We start from the raw sequence: 13,321 nt of genomic DNA, 5'->3' as shown, positions 1-13,321 counted from the left end.
CAAACGTTTCACACTAGCCAGACAAAGATTGCTCCCAAATAGGCCTATGTTTTATGAACATAATAGGAACCATTTTACAGATTAGATAGCATTCCCACATCTCCAAGAAGTTACATTGCAATCACGCCACGGACGTTGTCACCATGAAACCAGGAAGGTTAACATTTCTGTTAGGTCGTAATAAAATGAAACACAACATAAGCATACAAATAATAATATATAAATCAATGTAAAATGTCATGATATCATAATATCGCCAGGATAAAAAAGACACAAATTGCTGTTGAACCACCCTTCGTTATAGTAGGCCTAAGGGAGGGCTTGGGTTTTGAACCTATAAAACAGAAGACAAGCAATTTTACAGGTTACAGATAAACTTCTCAATACAAAAGTTCAATGGTATTCACCGAGGTTCAATGTTATATCTCTCATTGCATGATGAGCATGGGCACGTAGCCTACATCATTTTACGCACGTCCAAAACGGGACTTGCGTGGCTAAAATAAGGTGGACCTGCTTACAATGAATAGATAAAAAGGAAATGCCAGCTCACTGTTTTATTTGATATAAGGCAGGTAAATTGCCGAACCTGGCGTTAGGGGTGGGAAATGTCAGTGCGCAAGGTTTTACATGACGAAATTGTAAACTAATGTGCGTTTGACATTAGCGCCGCCTTAACACCGGGCCGAAAATAGAGCCCAATTTCCTCATACTTTTTTGCTACAATATGGAATGAGTTTTATGTTGTTTGTTTGTCTTGAAGTCGCGATGACATTTGATTACATTTCCTCAAGAATGTTTTAGTAAGACAACACCATATTTCCCATATCAAGGATACACTGATAACAACGTGTTTCTCCTTTCCTTCAGGTCTCAGTGTTTCTGGAAATGTTAAATCCTCATTTTGATTTAGCTTTGACAAAGTCATTTTCCTTAGGCTTTCAAGTGCTTTGATTTTTGACATTAAGAATGAGGTGTTGATTCACTTGGAAAAGGGAAGACAGAGCTCCTACCATATGGTTGTTTGCAGCCACTGATAAGATACAGAAATAGAAAGGCCGTGATAGTCATTCACTTAAACTTTCTCCAAACAGTGCAAATTTTGTGGCTTATTTCTGAACATATATGTCTTCTTTGTAATGCAGAGATAAATCACTGTGTTAGCTAGTTAGTGACGGAGATGCAACGTTAGACACGTCAGATCCTGAGCAGTTGACTGTCTCTTCCAGCTGGGTTGGCTCTGGGCCTCTGCTAAACAGATAGATTTAATCTAACACTCCCGAGCAGTAGGAACGTCCACCCACCAACACACCCACTAACTCTTGTCAGTCTTTTACAAACATTGGCATATATGGGGCTAGGAGGGTGTGCTAGCTTTTCATTTCAAGCAGTACTGAGCTACTCCTCTAGCCTGGTCCCAGATCTGTGTGTGCTGTTTGGCAAGGCATTGACTATATCAGTTGAATATGCTGAATAAACAGGTCTGAGACCAGGCTTGTACTTCTCAGCACCTCTGGGGCAGTATGCTGTCTCTATATCACTGCCAAGAACTGCCATTGTATACCTACTACTACATAAATACATGGAATAAAGTGTAATAGGTGTCAGTGTCATCTTGATACACATCTACTGTCCTACAAAAGTACATTGACTGGTTTACAAGGAGCTATGGGATTGTTTCTAGATGAAGACAAAATGGAGGAGTTTTGAAATACTCACGTGCTGTGAGGTCAATCAATGAACTGAGTTGAAGCTCTGCGTATCAGACGTTTGTTCATTGAAGCACACAGAACGTAATAACATTACATTGTTTGACAATGTTTTACTAAGGGTGGGCAAACATTTCTATTGGGCATCATCCCATGACAATAAGGATACATTAAGATGTGAATGTTTATCTCTCACCAACACTTAACTGATACTTTTTCATTCGGCTGAACTTGCTTTCAGCCAAGATGTCTCCACCATTATCCAGAGAGAGGTTTGAGTGTGTGTGTGTGTGTGTGTGTGTGTGTGTGTGTGTGTGTGTGTGTGTGTGTGTGTGTGTGTGTGTGTGTGTGTGTGTATATGTCTGCTGACATGTGTTATCTAAGTCCTGTGGGCCTGTAGAGCTGCTCTACTAGCCTACTGAGTGTGTGTTAAGGTGTCTGTCTGTCTGTCTGTCTCATGCTGTGAATGTGACATCCACCCAACACACCCTGTATTCATCATCTAGGGCTAAAACACTATGCTGGAGTATTCTTCCTCATAGGCATAATGACTGACCATTGAGTGCAGCAGTGTGTGTATCTAATGAGCCTAATCTGGACCACAAAGACCCTTACACTGTATAATGTATAGAATATGTCTTTCACTATGCAGAATTCAGTCTCTTTCAGTCAGAATGCAGAATTCAGTCTCTCTCACTGAGGGTGAAGCAGCATTGACTGACAGTTTCTATACAGCAGATCTCCGTGCTGTAGTGTGCTACAGGTTGTTTAAGTTAGAGGGAAAGTTCAAGACATGACTTCATACTTACAGAAAGAGTTTGGGACGGTTTCTCCAAAGTTCTCCTGCTGAATGGAGAATCTCCATTGAAAGTACTTTTCAGTCCAGGAAATTGAGTATAATCTGTGTCCAGGAATCAGGGTCCTAAAGTTTTGTTTTGACTCCTCACTGCTCTTCACACTTAAAAGAGGCTGTCTGAATTCCGATCATTGTAATCATTGCAACACCCATGGCTTTACTACCCTGTTATCTGTATCTGCGCCTGTAAAAAGGAGTAGAATCCATCCCTATGGAGGTTGGAACACCCTGACACTCCCACACTCCCAGTTGTATAAGTAAGGTCAAAGAGAAGATAGAGGGTAGCCCCATATCCTGTCTGTGTCCCAAATGGCACCCTAATTCCTACATTGTGCATTACTTTTGACCGGAGGATAGGGGATAGCCCTAGATCCTATCTCTCCTATCCAGCAGGCCTATGTCCCATAGGCGCTGCGCTGTGGCTGGGGCATACCCCCCCCCCCCCCCCCCGTCCACACTTTCACACATGCAGTGTGATGGGGTGAGTCACTCATTGGGCAGACCACACTGTATGCTATGGCTAGTATCCAGCGGGAGGGAGAGGGACTCCCACCCTTGGAACCAACAATGTTTGTGTACCTCATTGCCCAGACAACACTGCAGCAGGATGAATGAATGACTGACTGGAGGGAGACACCTTAGTATTTATTCAGTTTGGAGCACGTCCAACATACCGTATTCTGTACCCGTGTGGTCCCGTGTGGCTCAGTTGGTAGAGCATGGTGTTTGCAATGCCAGCGTTGTGGGTTCAATTCCCATGGGGGCCCAGTATGAAGAAAAAAAAAATGTATGAAATCTATGCATTCACTACTGTTAGTCGCTCTGGATAAGAGCATCTGCTAAATGACATAAATGTAAATACAGTATATTGTACATCCAGTTTCAACATGAGATAAATTATCATGTCTAAGGAATTATATCCAGAGAGATGAATAAATGCATGTGTTGTTCATGGTATTCAGGATGAACAAACAATGCGTCATGAAATCCCTTATTTTAAAGTACACAAAGTGAGTAACTTACAAGCGGCTTTCCTGCTGCGTAAATACGCACCGCGTCTTCTAAGGATATCAGGAATCCTAGGCGTCGGGCACTCCCTGACGTAGCGACGCACCGATGGGCGTTGTTCTTCCATAATGAGATACTTTATAACTGCAGCGCTGCCACTGACGTCAATCTAGCCAGAAGGACTTGTGACCGGTGGACTACAGTTTTTGGGACTCGTTGGGAAACTTGCTTTTTGCGATTTTCGGCTGAAAACCATTTTTGTGAAATTATAGTCACTCCGCAGTCGCGTTAAGTAAGTTGACTTTTCTTCCAATTGTGGTTATGTATTCGCTAGATTAATGCGCATGGAATATGTGGCACGCACGGAACACCAACACCAAGCGGGCTTTCAGGGGAGCGGCTTGGTTTATTTTTCTAGTACCTATAACACTCATAACGTGGTTGACAGATGGTTGTCTTTATTTTACTGATCGACTATGAGTGTGTCGACATACAATAGCCTTTTCCGTTATATTATGTGACATGTTTTATTTTTGCTAGATAGTTGGAGTAGAATTCTGATTGTTTATAATTCATGCGCACTTATTGATAATATGGATGCAACCAATACAAACAAACGGGCATGAGTATCCTACACACATGCTGTTGATAATGGTCGCTGGTTTCTGTTCTTATCTAGACTGCCTTTTTATACATTTTTAGTAAGGACAGGCTACACTAAAAATCGTGTAGGTAGTATGCACATATCTTCAGCTTATTACAAGTTGAATATTAGCAGGACATTAACATTGTCTCTTTTAGAACTCTGCTGATAGACATTCCACGGTGCAGATAAAGTTTTGGAGTAGGCGCTGTTCTGAGTTCAGAACGGGTACTGCAAATCCTGCAGTGACACACCCATGTCCCAGTCCCACAGAACTGGAGAGAGACTGAGACATTCACAAACTAATGGTGTCCCTTCCTTTTATCATTTAGCTTCTTCTGGCAAGATGCTGCACCTTCTACTGGGAATTGTCACCCTGCACGCCGCAGCCCTAGTCCTCCTGTTTGTGTCAACAATTGTCAGCGTAAGTAAACCATATTTATCAATGAATGATCTGATAAAGCAATAATGTATTATTGATATCTCATTTATGATAATCATTCCAAACAGATTTTTTTTTTTATACATTTAAAAATCAGTAGTTTGTTTTAAAGCATTGACATCTCTGCTATCTGTAAAGGTGTTTTCTATCAGGCTGCAATGTTCTCTTGTTAATAGCAATACTGTGTTGTTTATCCTCTAGGCCTGGACAACAGGGTCCACTAGCAGCTCAGACCTCTGGAATAACTGCTCTACAACCAATGGAGGATACCACTGTGACCCAGCCTACACTGGAGGTAAGATGCAGTACAAACTGACTCTGTACATCTGCTGCTGTGGCTTGTTTTTTTTGTTTTTTTTCATTCTGCATGATGCTGATGATGCCTCTTGTCCAATAGTACATTTATTTTGAAAGTATATACTGTAGACATGTATTTCTTGACCCTGTAAATTGAGTAGTCTGTCTGTGCATTTGACATCAAGCTGGTTGTCAATTCTTCTGAGGTGTGTCTTGAGAATAAGTTAAGCACGGTTGGTTGACTGAAAGATCAGTAGACGGTAAGACAAGGGAAGACCTGAATTGTGATTAACTATAACTGGCTTAAGCCCTGAAAGCCCACCCATTCACGCTCTAGTTTAGTTTACCGTGCCCCTGAAGGGCGTGTCAGGTGCCACTGTGACTCTACTGCCATCAAGGGGTGAGGATGTGAACCTACAGCTTAGAGTTTGCCCTGTTCATAGGCTCTCCTCTGTATAAATAGTCATGGTGTGATGTCCATATTCAGGCTGCATGTTTGGGAGGCCATAGTGGTGGGATGAAGGTTTAGGGTGGGACTTTGTAGGAAATTTCAAGTGTTAGATCTGGGGAGGGGTGTGTGTGTGGCAGACGGGGAGGCCTTGGACCACCCCATGTAGGACATAGTGTGCTGACAGCCGTGGTCACGCCCATGTATCAGATTGTGTGTACAGCGAGATCATTAACAAAACGAGAGACCTAGCAGCTGTGTTTGTTTGAGACAGATTTAGACCAAAGCCAACAGTGGTTGGAGGGTAAGACTGAAAAAAGATTGCAACTAGACCATATTAAACGAGAAGTTATGAATGTACATGACATGACCAAAAGTATGTGGACACCAGTTTGTCAAAAATCTCATTCCAAAATCATGGGCATTAATATGCTGCATGGACCTCGCTTTGTGCATTGTCATGAAACAGGAAAGGGCCTTCCCCAAACTGTTGCCACAAAGTTGGAAGCTCAGAATCGACTAGAATGTCATTGTGTGCTGTAGCTTTACAATTTCCCTTCATTGGAACTAAGGGGCCTAGCCCGAACCATGAAAAACAGCCCCAGACCATTATTCCTCCTTCACCAAACTTTACAGTTGGCACAATTCATTCGGGCAGGTTGCGTTCTCCTGGCATCCGCCAAACCCAGATTCGTCCGTCGGACTGTCAGATGGTGAAGTGATTCATCACTCAAACGTGTTTCCACTGCTCCAGAGTCCAATGGTGGTGAGCTTTACACCACTCCAGCTGATTCTTGGCATTGTGCATGGTGATCTTAGGCTTGTTTGGCCATGGAAACCCATTTCATAAAGCTCCCGACGAACAGTTCTTGTGCTGACGTTGCTTCCAGAGGCAGTTTGGAACTCGATAGTAAGTGTTGCAACTGGGACAGAAGATTTTTTTTTACGCGCTACGTGTAATAACAGCACTTACATTTGACCGGGTCAGCTCTAGCAGGGCAGAAATTTTCCTGTGCCACATTGAAAGTCACTGAGCTCTTCAGTAAGGCCATTCTACTGACAATGTTTGTCTATAGAGTTTGCATGGTTGTGTGCTTGATTTTTATACCTGTCAGCAACGGGTGTGGCTGAAATAGCCGAATCCCCTAATTTGAAGAGGTGTCCACATACTTTTGTGTGTATTTGCAATAGAAAAGCTTACAATTTCCAGAAACATGATTCTAGAGGCACTGTAATACTATAGAACTTGTGTTCAATTGCCTTAGAGACCCAGTAACACAGTGCTAACTGCAGTAGCCTCGAGCCCATCAGGCCGTAGCTAGCTGCCTGGTGATGTCATGTGTCTAGAATGTGCGGGTGGGTCTTGGGCCCCGGTGTGTGTTGTCAATGAGACAGGCAGTAGAGCCAACAGCAGGCTGAAGCCAACATGCTCGCTCTGTCTTTCGCTCTCTCTCCCCCTCTGCCAGGTGGATTCATGGAACGGCTTGTTTGATTTGCTTTCATTACACCACTGATTGACGCACTGTTTGTATAAGGAGGCACGTGTGTTTGTGTTCAGTGAGGAGGGAGGGATCGAGGGAAAGATGGTGGAGTCTGTACTCAAGTGCACGGGGCCCGGCCCAGTCAATCAGTAGTGCTCAAAGGCCCCTGGAGTGCTTTACTGAGCAATCAGTACATCTGGCATGCCTGGACTGGGAGAGATAAACATGAGGACAGAGCATACTGAGTAACATGAGGCTCAGTATACTGAGAGAGCGGGATGGTGGTGGAGGCACGACCGACGGTCACACCCACTGGGTGGCGTTTTATTTTTAATTTTGCTATTAGGTGTTAAGTTATGTAGTTGTGCGTAGTTTATATTCCACATGGGGATTGGTTTGTTTTGTCCATGTTGTTCGCTCTTGACCTGCCTTTGCCCCTGAAATGGGAATCCAGTCTTAGTTTGTATCACAAATTAGAGTTAAGCAAAGTCCACACTAGGGATGCCCCTTGCTGTATGTTAGTTATTACATGTCATGGACACACAACAGCTGGTATGTTCTCTACTGTAGCCACAAGTTGGCACATTCATCTTTTATATGAAGCTTCGATAGTCAGGACTCAACAAGCCAAGAACAATTCTTCATTTTCATGTTTTGACTTTTCTGTGAAATCTTTGTCTGTATATTTTATATACATTCTAGAGTATAGACTACAGTATAACATATTGTTGTACGGGTATACCCATGGCGCAATATAATGGCAATACCCGTAGACACAAGCACAACAAGCGTTATTATGGTAGATATTCTGGCCCCAGAGGACCACATCTCACACCAGAAAATCCTCCATGCCACAACGTCACAGCCTTCTGGTACCAGACAGGCAGCCCTGAAGAGAGGAAAGAAGAGAACGTGTCTGTTTATCAACAGTATAGATTAAGATATTTATAGAACCCTAATATAGAGCAGAACAACCAAGGATAATGTAACCTATCATGTTTAGGCCTATACATGGAGTTATTGCATGTCATTACATATACATTCCAGTATTCTTGTTATTATGAGAGCTGTTTGTATTAGTTGTGTATTGCTTTCGTGCATATAAATAGTGTTTGTCATATTGCTGTACAGTGGATGGGTTCGATAATAGTGTTGTTGGCAATTTCCTCTGCCATATCTCCTGTCTAGTGTGCTCTGCTCTGGGGTGAGTGCAGCATGAGGACAGACATAATTGTCTTTCTGGGTAACCTGACACTGATGGCCTCATCGAATCCATTAAACCCTGTCATTTCCCCAAACCTCTCATGAAAAGATGTATTAGTTTCCTGGAAACCTACAGGTGCACCATGGGAGATTTAGAAACAATCTACAAATGGATGTCAACTGAAGAAACTGTTATGAATTAATGTGTTTGCAGACTGAGTACTTTTGCTGGTGATGTTTGTTTGTGTGATCATGCAAGGTCGCCACAAAGCCAACTGTCTCCTTACTTCAACATTATTTACACATCTACTTCTTAGCTACAGTCATTAAGGTTGCTTAACCAATTTAGTGATGCCTCAAAAACCACTGGATTTGTGATTAATTAAATACCTGTAAAAACAAGCATGCACAGTAAGTTTGGTACCTGACAGACTCATACTGAGACAAGGAGGATGCATGGTATATACTGAGACTGGAGCCTTCTCTTCCTACTTGACTAAGGTCCAGTGTCTTTAGTATCCTATGGGAGCATGCAGATCTGTTTGGCTCTGTAGAGGTAAAGCTCAAACAGAACAATTTAAAGGGGGGAGGGGTAGCATTAGCCACCAAAAGGGGACCGTAGCAGACACAGCTAAACATGAGATGAGAGAGATGTGAGGAATGGCTTCAGAGAGAGAGAGGGATAGCTGGCTTAGGAAACCTGAGAGTGGATGCAGGTTGCATGCATGACCCTCAGACAAGAAATAGACCCCCTTGGAAGTCCAGGCATTCCAGACGTAGATAGTGCTGTGGTTGTAGCGCTAACACACACAGATTGGTGGGGGGCTATGTCTCAAAGTCCCTGGCTGTCAATACAGGTTACTAGATTGGGTTAACAGGACTTTCTGTACTGTAGTAAGCTGGCCTTGGAACAGTGGTAGGTAGCCAGAGGATCAATATGTTACACAAAGTGTTAGGGGCCTGTGTGTATTACTGAGTACGCTACAATGCTTTCAGGAACAGAATCTATGTAGGTACCATTATTGTAAATCCATTAAGGATTCCAGGTAACTAAACAAGACTCATTCCCTGTCTGGCCAGACAAATATTTAGCTGATCAACAATTTTGAGTTTCATTCTCATAAGTGGTTGCTTCAGTGTTGCGACCTTGCCATGATTAATTTACCATGTTGTGTATAAAAAGTGAAGTTGATTTCTAGAAGTGAGTCTTATGGGTCCATGTGCTGTATAGCCATGTATCCTGTGTGGTCCTCTGTAGCTCAGTTGGTAGAGCATGTCTCTTGCAACACCAGGATAGTGGGTTTGGGCCCAACCATAATAAAAAAAATGTATGCATACATTACTGTGAGTCCACTTTGGATAATAATATATGCCATTTAGCAGATGATTTTATCTATAATTGACTGACGCGCTCCCTCTCTTCCCTACAGAGTGGATCCAGGCAGTGCAGGCCCTGATGATCCTGTCCATCATCTTCAGCTTCATCTCTCTCTTCCTGTTCTTCTGTCAGCTCTTCACCCTCCAGAAGGGAGGACGCTTCTTTGTCACTGGAGTCTTCCAGATCCTCGCCAGTGAGTAGCCATTTTGTCATCCAGAAAAACAACTGAAGCGGACATATTCAGAAGTTTACACTACACTCTTCGAAGTATATGTGCCTGGAAGAACCTTTTGGGTTGCCACACCGGCGGAACCTTTCCACTTGAAAAATGTTCCTCAAGCAACTCCTCTGAAAAGGTTATTTGAGGAACCCCTATATAAATGTTCAAACCAGAACCTTTATGTGATTGGGGGGGTTCAATTCTTAACCTTTTATTGTAGAGGTGACAGCCTATCAGATTAAGGTGTGGCTTATTGGAGGCATAGCTTTCAGATAATTATTTTTGGTCACACTTTCGCATAAATGTCATTCCTGTTCAAATTTGTACACCAAAAATTAAAATGTTCCTTGAATGCATATTACATTCTAACATGATTATCATTGCTGATTACATATAGTGGTAACTATTCCAACTTAGGGATTTTTATATGCTCTTGAAGAACTCAAACTCCTGTTAGCTTCATTGAAACTACAAAACCATCAGTGTTCAACCTTAGCATGCAATGACAATACAACAGAACAGATGAACTGGAATGACATTTACTCTAACGGGTGACTAAGATATATTTTACAGCCACACCTCTACTTCAGGGTCCCGCCATGAACCAGTTGCTACAATAGGGGTTTATCCCTTGTTTATTGTATTCTGTGCCCTTTGGCTATGGATAGACACTTCTTCTAGTCTATTGTGTCAAAGGGCTGCCAATGTCAAACCTCCCAGGTTGGCACTGTAGACTGTGCCAGTGGGCACAGAGACAATCACACAAGTGGAAATGTCAAGACAGGCAATGTAGGGGGTGAACAACAAAGAGACAATGACATGCCAGTTCTCAGTGGGCAGGGCTGGGGAACTTGGAAGTAGGTCAAGGTTCTAAATGAGGAAGTGACAGAGGCCTGCTTATGGTTAAATAGCCACCATCTCCCCCAATACTGCCCAGCAGGGTTCATAGTAGGACACATGAAATAAAGCACAGATTGTGATGACATGACACACAATAATTTGATCTTCAGGTTCAAATGGAATTCACTCTCTTGCATGTAAACATTTCCTCTCCTCACCTGTATCCTCCTCCCCTCATCCTCTCCAGGTCTGTTTGTGATGAGTGGAGCAGTGATCTACACAGTGATGAGTCCGGACTGGGTGCCAGCATCGGAGGCCTTCGGCTGGGCTTATATCCTGGCCTGGGTGGCCTTCCCTCTGGCCCTGATCAGCGGACTCATCTACGTCATCTTGAGAAAACGGGAATGAGGCCCGTGTCCCCTAACCTCCACCCCACCCTCAGCATTAACAATCACCCCTAGGAGACTAAACTCAAAAGCTTGAGGACCTGTATACCTCACTGGGTCACAAGGCTGCTTCACCTAGGTCTGCACCGCACCCTAGGGGTAACACCAAAAACACAACCACCAAAAATTACATGATGAAACAACCAATACTGTCAAATGTATATACTGTAGTATCTATGGTTTAAAACCTATTTATAACACATTTTACGTGTATGTACATAGTATTGTCGTGTTGCTCCGTTGACAAAAATATTCGTATGAGCTTCATTTTAGCTGATTAAGTGCCTAAATATTTGTTTGTAATTATGACATAATTAGACGCTGTTTGTTTCTCTCTATGTAACCCACCAAAAAATGAAGAATAAAAAAAGTTTTGAACTATTTTAACCAAAGTGCATGTATAAAATATAGAGCTAGAAAGAATATTTAACTGAGCTTGCTTTACAAAAACTAAAAGTGGTAACATCCAAATTATGGTTGTTAAAGGGATTCTCCAGTACTTTTGTATACTTTTTTGCCAGTTTTAAAAGTAGCGCTCACGATCCAAAAGTAGCCCCTGAAAATTGCGTACTATGACACATGTGCACAATGTCACTGCTCTCTCTCTCATGCGCTGCTGTGTGTGCATCATGTGCCTCTTCCTAGTTGTCACAAATATGGTGAGGAGCTGAAGCTCATTGGTTGAACTCAAATTGCTAGGGACTGGCTCAAATGGGAGAAATTCTAGGAAAAATGGCGACGCACAGCTTCAAGAAAAAGTTGCTTTCAAACTAGGGATTTCGTGGCTAATTGAGGTAAGACAATAATTCTGAACTACACATTGACACATCCAGCCCAAAGCGGGAGGTTTAAAAAAAGACTTAGTAGTTGCCAAAGGTCCGGAGCATGTCTTTAACCATTAAAATGTTGGTTTGGTTATTTCTGTTTGTAAAATGTTTCAACATTATTTTTCTATTTTTTATTTTCAACAAAGATGGTGCTATGTATTTACCATTCCTATTACTGATAGCCATTTTGCAATCATTTACAGTCAAATGACTTGACTTATGCCATGAAGTAACTAGGACATCAGGGTGAGAAGTAGACTCCATTGTAATGTCCATGTGCCTAACTGCTTATGTGTCTAGAGAAGGCTATTCCATTTTGATTTGTCTAAATAAAAGCTTTGAAACAATCAGCTTTGATTGTTTGGCTACAATGGAGTGATGTAGCATTAGTTTATTTTGTTGGAATGCCATTTGGAATGTCAGTATTAGAAGATCCTGCCAATGTTCCATTTGCATTACTTAAACTGTTTTAGACAAGTTCAAGGATGGAGAATGTGAGCTAAATGACATTAGCAATGACTAAGATCTGTGTTGTCTTTTCTCTCTTTGTAAGGCCATGCCATGTTGATTTGTTGTGTTTGTGTTTTATAGCATATGTACGACCAGTAAACACACTAGAACCTTCCTCTTGGACGGAGTACTGTAACAACTAGTAGGGCATTGTAGCCAGATCCAAATTGATTTAAGTTTTTATATCTAACATTTTAGAGATATTAAAGGTCAAGCTCTAAGGCAGCCTACTCAAACCTTATCAAGGCAGAATAGAGGACATGACTTTTTAGTATTAGCTTTGTCATGTGGGAGAAAATGGACAGTGAGGTTTGCAGCTATGTTTGCATACAAATGTTCTGTTTCACATACTTGAAGTTTGACAAGCTGCAGTCTCTTGTCACCCTGAAGAACGCAACTTCTTTCTTTTTGGGAAAAACATTGTTAATATCATGTTAATAATATCTATGACTATCTAGTATGCAGACTGATTCAATAAAACCAACCAAATTGAAAACAGCTCCTACCTACGGGATTTCTATATATTTCAGTACTCATACCGTATGTTGTGTATTCTTCCTTATCACAGACTAAAACTAACACTAACCCCATTAGACCTAAATCCAATACACTGCATAATGTTGACCTCTAACTATTTAGCCAAATACAATGTTAATGGCTATGTTTAAGTCTATTGTCTGCCTTGAAGTTATGGTAAACTACTGAAGTGAAAGGTGCAGTACATGAGAGTGTAAAGTGGAATCCCTGCCAATGTTAACTGTATCTGGTTGGTCTTAGATAACTGTGTGCTATTAAAGAGAATGCAAATTCTGAGTTCTCCCTCTCTCTGTGGCCATGATGTAATGATACCTGCACTAGGGGCTCGATTTAATCTGTATTGCGTAAGTCCAGCGCTATAGCGCGCTTTAAATTTAAAGGTACTTTCCTATTGAGCCAACATATGCAGCATTTACTGTGAATGCAGTCTGTGCGGGAACATTGCCGTTAAATGTGCAGTGCATTCTGAAATTATT

General features: G+C 42.0%; 1 protein-coding gene across 1 annotated transcript; it reads left to right on the top strand.

Moving 5' to 3' along the window:
* The first annotated feature begins 3,702 nt into the window (after window positions 1-3,702).
* Window positions 3,703-13,118, top strand: pmp22b (peripheral myelin protein 22b). Its single transcript, XM_014179833.2, has 5 exons — window positions 3,703-3,865; window positions 4,549-4,640; window positions 4,860-4,953; window positions 9,518-9,658; window positions 10,773-13,118. The coding sequence occupies exons 2-5, from the start codon at window positions 4,563-4,565 to the stop codon at window positions 10,931-10,933; spliced, it is 474 nt and encodes a 157-aa protein (XP_014035308.1). The 5' UTR covers window positions 3,703-3,865; window positions 4,549-4,562; the 3' UTR covers window positions 10,934-13,118.
* The last annotated feature ends 203 nt before the right edge of the window (window positions 13,119-13,321 follow it).

The sequence above is a fragment of the Salmo salar genome, chromosome ssa28 (assembly GCF_905237065.1).
Source record: "Salmo salar chromosome ssa28, Ssal_v3.1, whole genome shotgun sequence".
NCBI lineage: Eukaryota > Metazoa > Chordata > Actinopteri > Salmoniformes > Salmonidae > Salmo > Salmo salar.
Note: the sequence above shows the minus strand (reverse complement) of the source record. Positions and strands in the feature narration are given on the sequence as shown.

Coding starts and splice junctions, on each gene's coding strand:
- pmp22b (XM_014179833.2), top strand. CDS start 4,563: ATGCTGCACCTTCTACTGGGAATTGTCACCCTGCACGCCGCAGCCCTA. Junction 4,954..9,517: donor TGACCCAGCCTACACTGGAG/GTAAGATGCAGT, acceptor TCTTCCCTACAG/AGTGGATCCAGGCAGTGCAG. Junction 9,659..10,772: donor AGTCTTCCAGATCCTCGCCA/GTGAGTAGCCAT, acceptor CATCCTCTCCAG/GTCTGTTTGTGATGAGTGGA.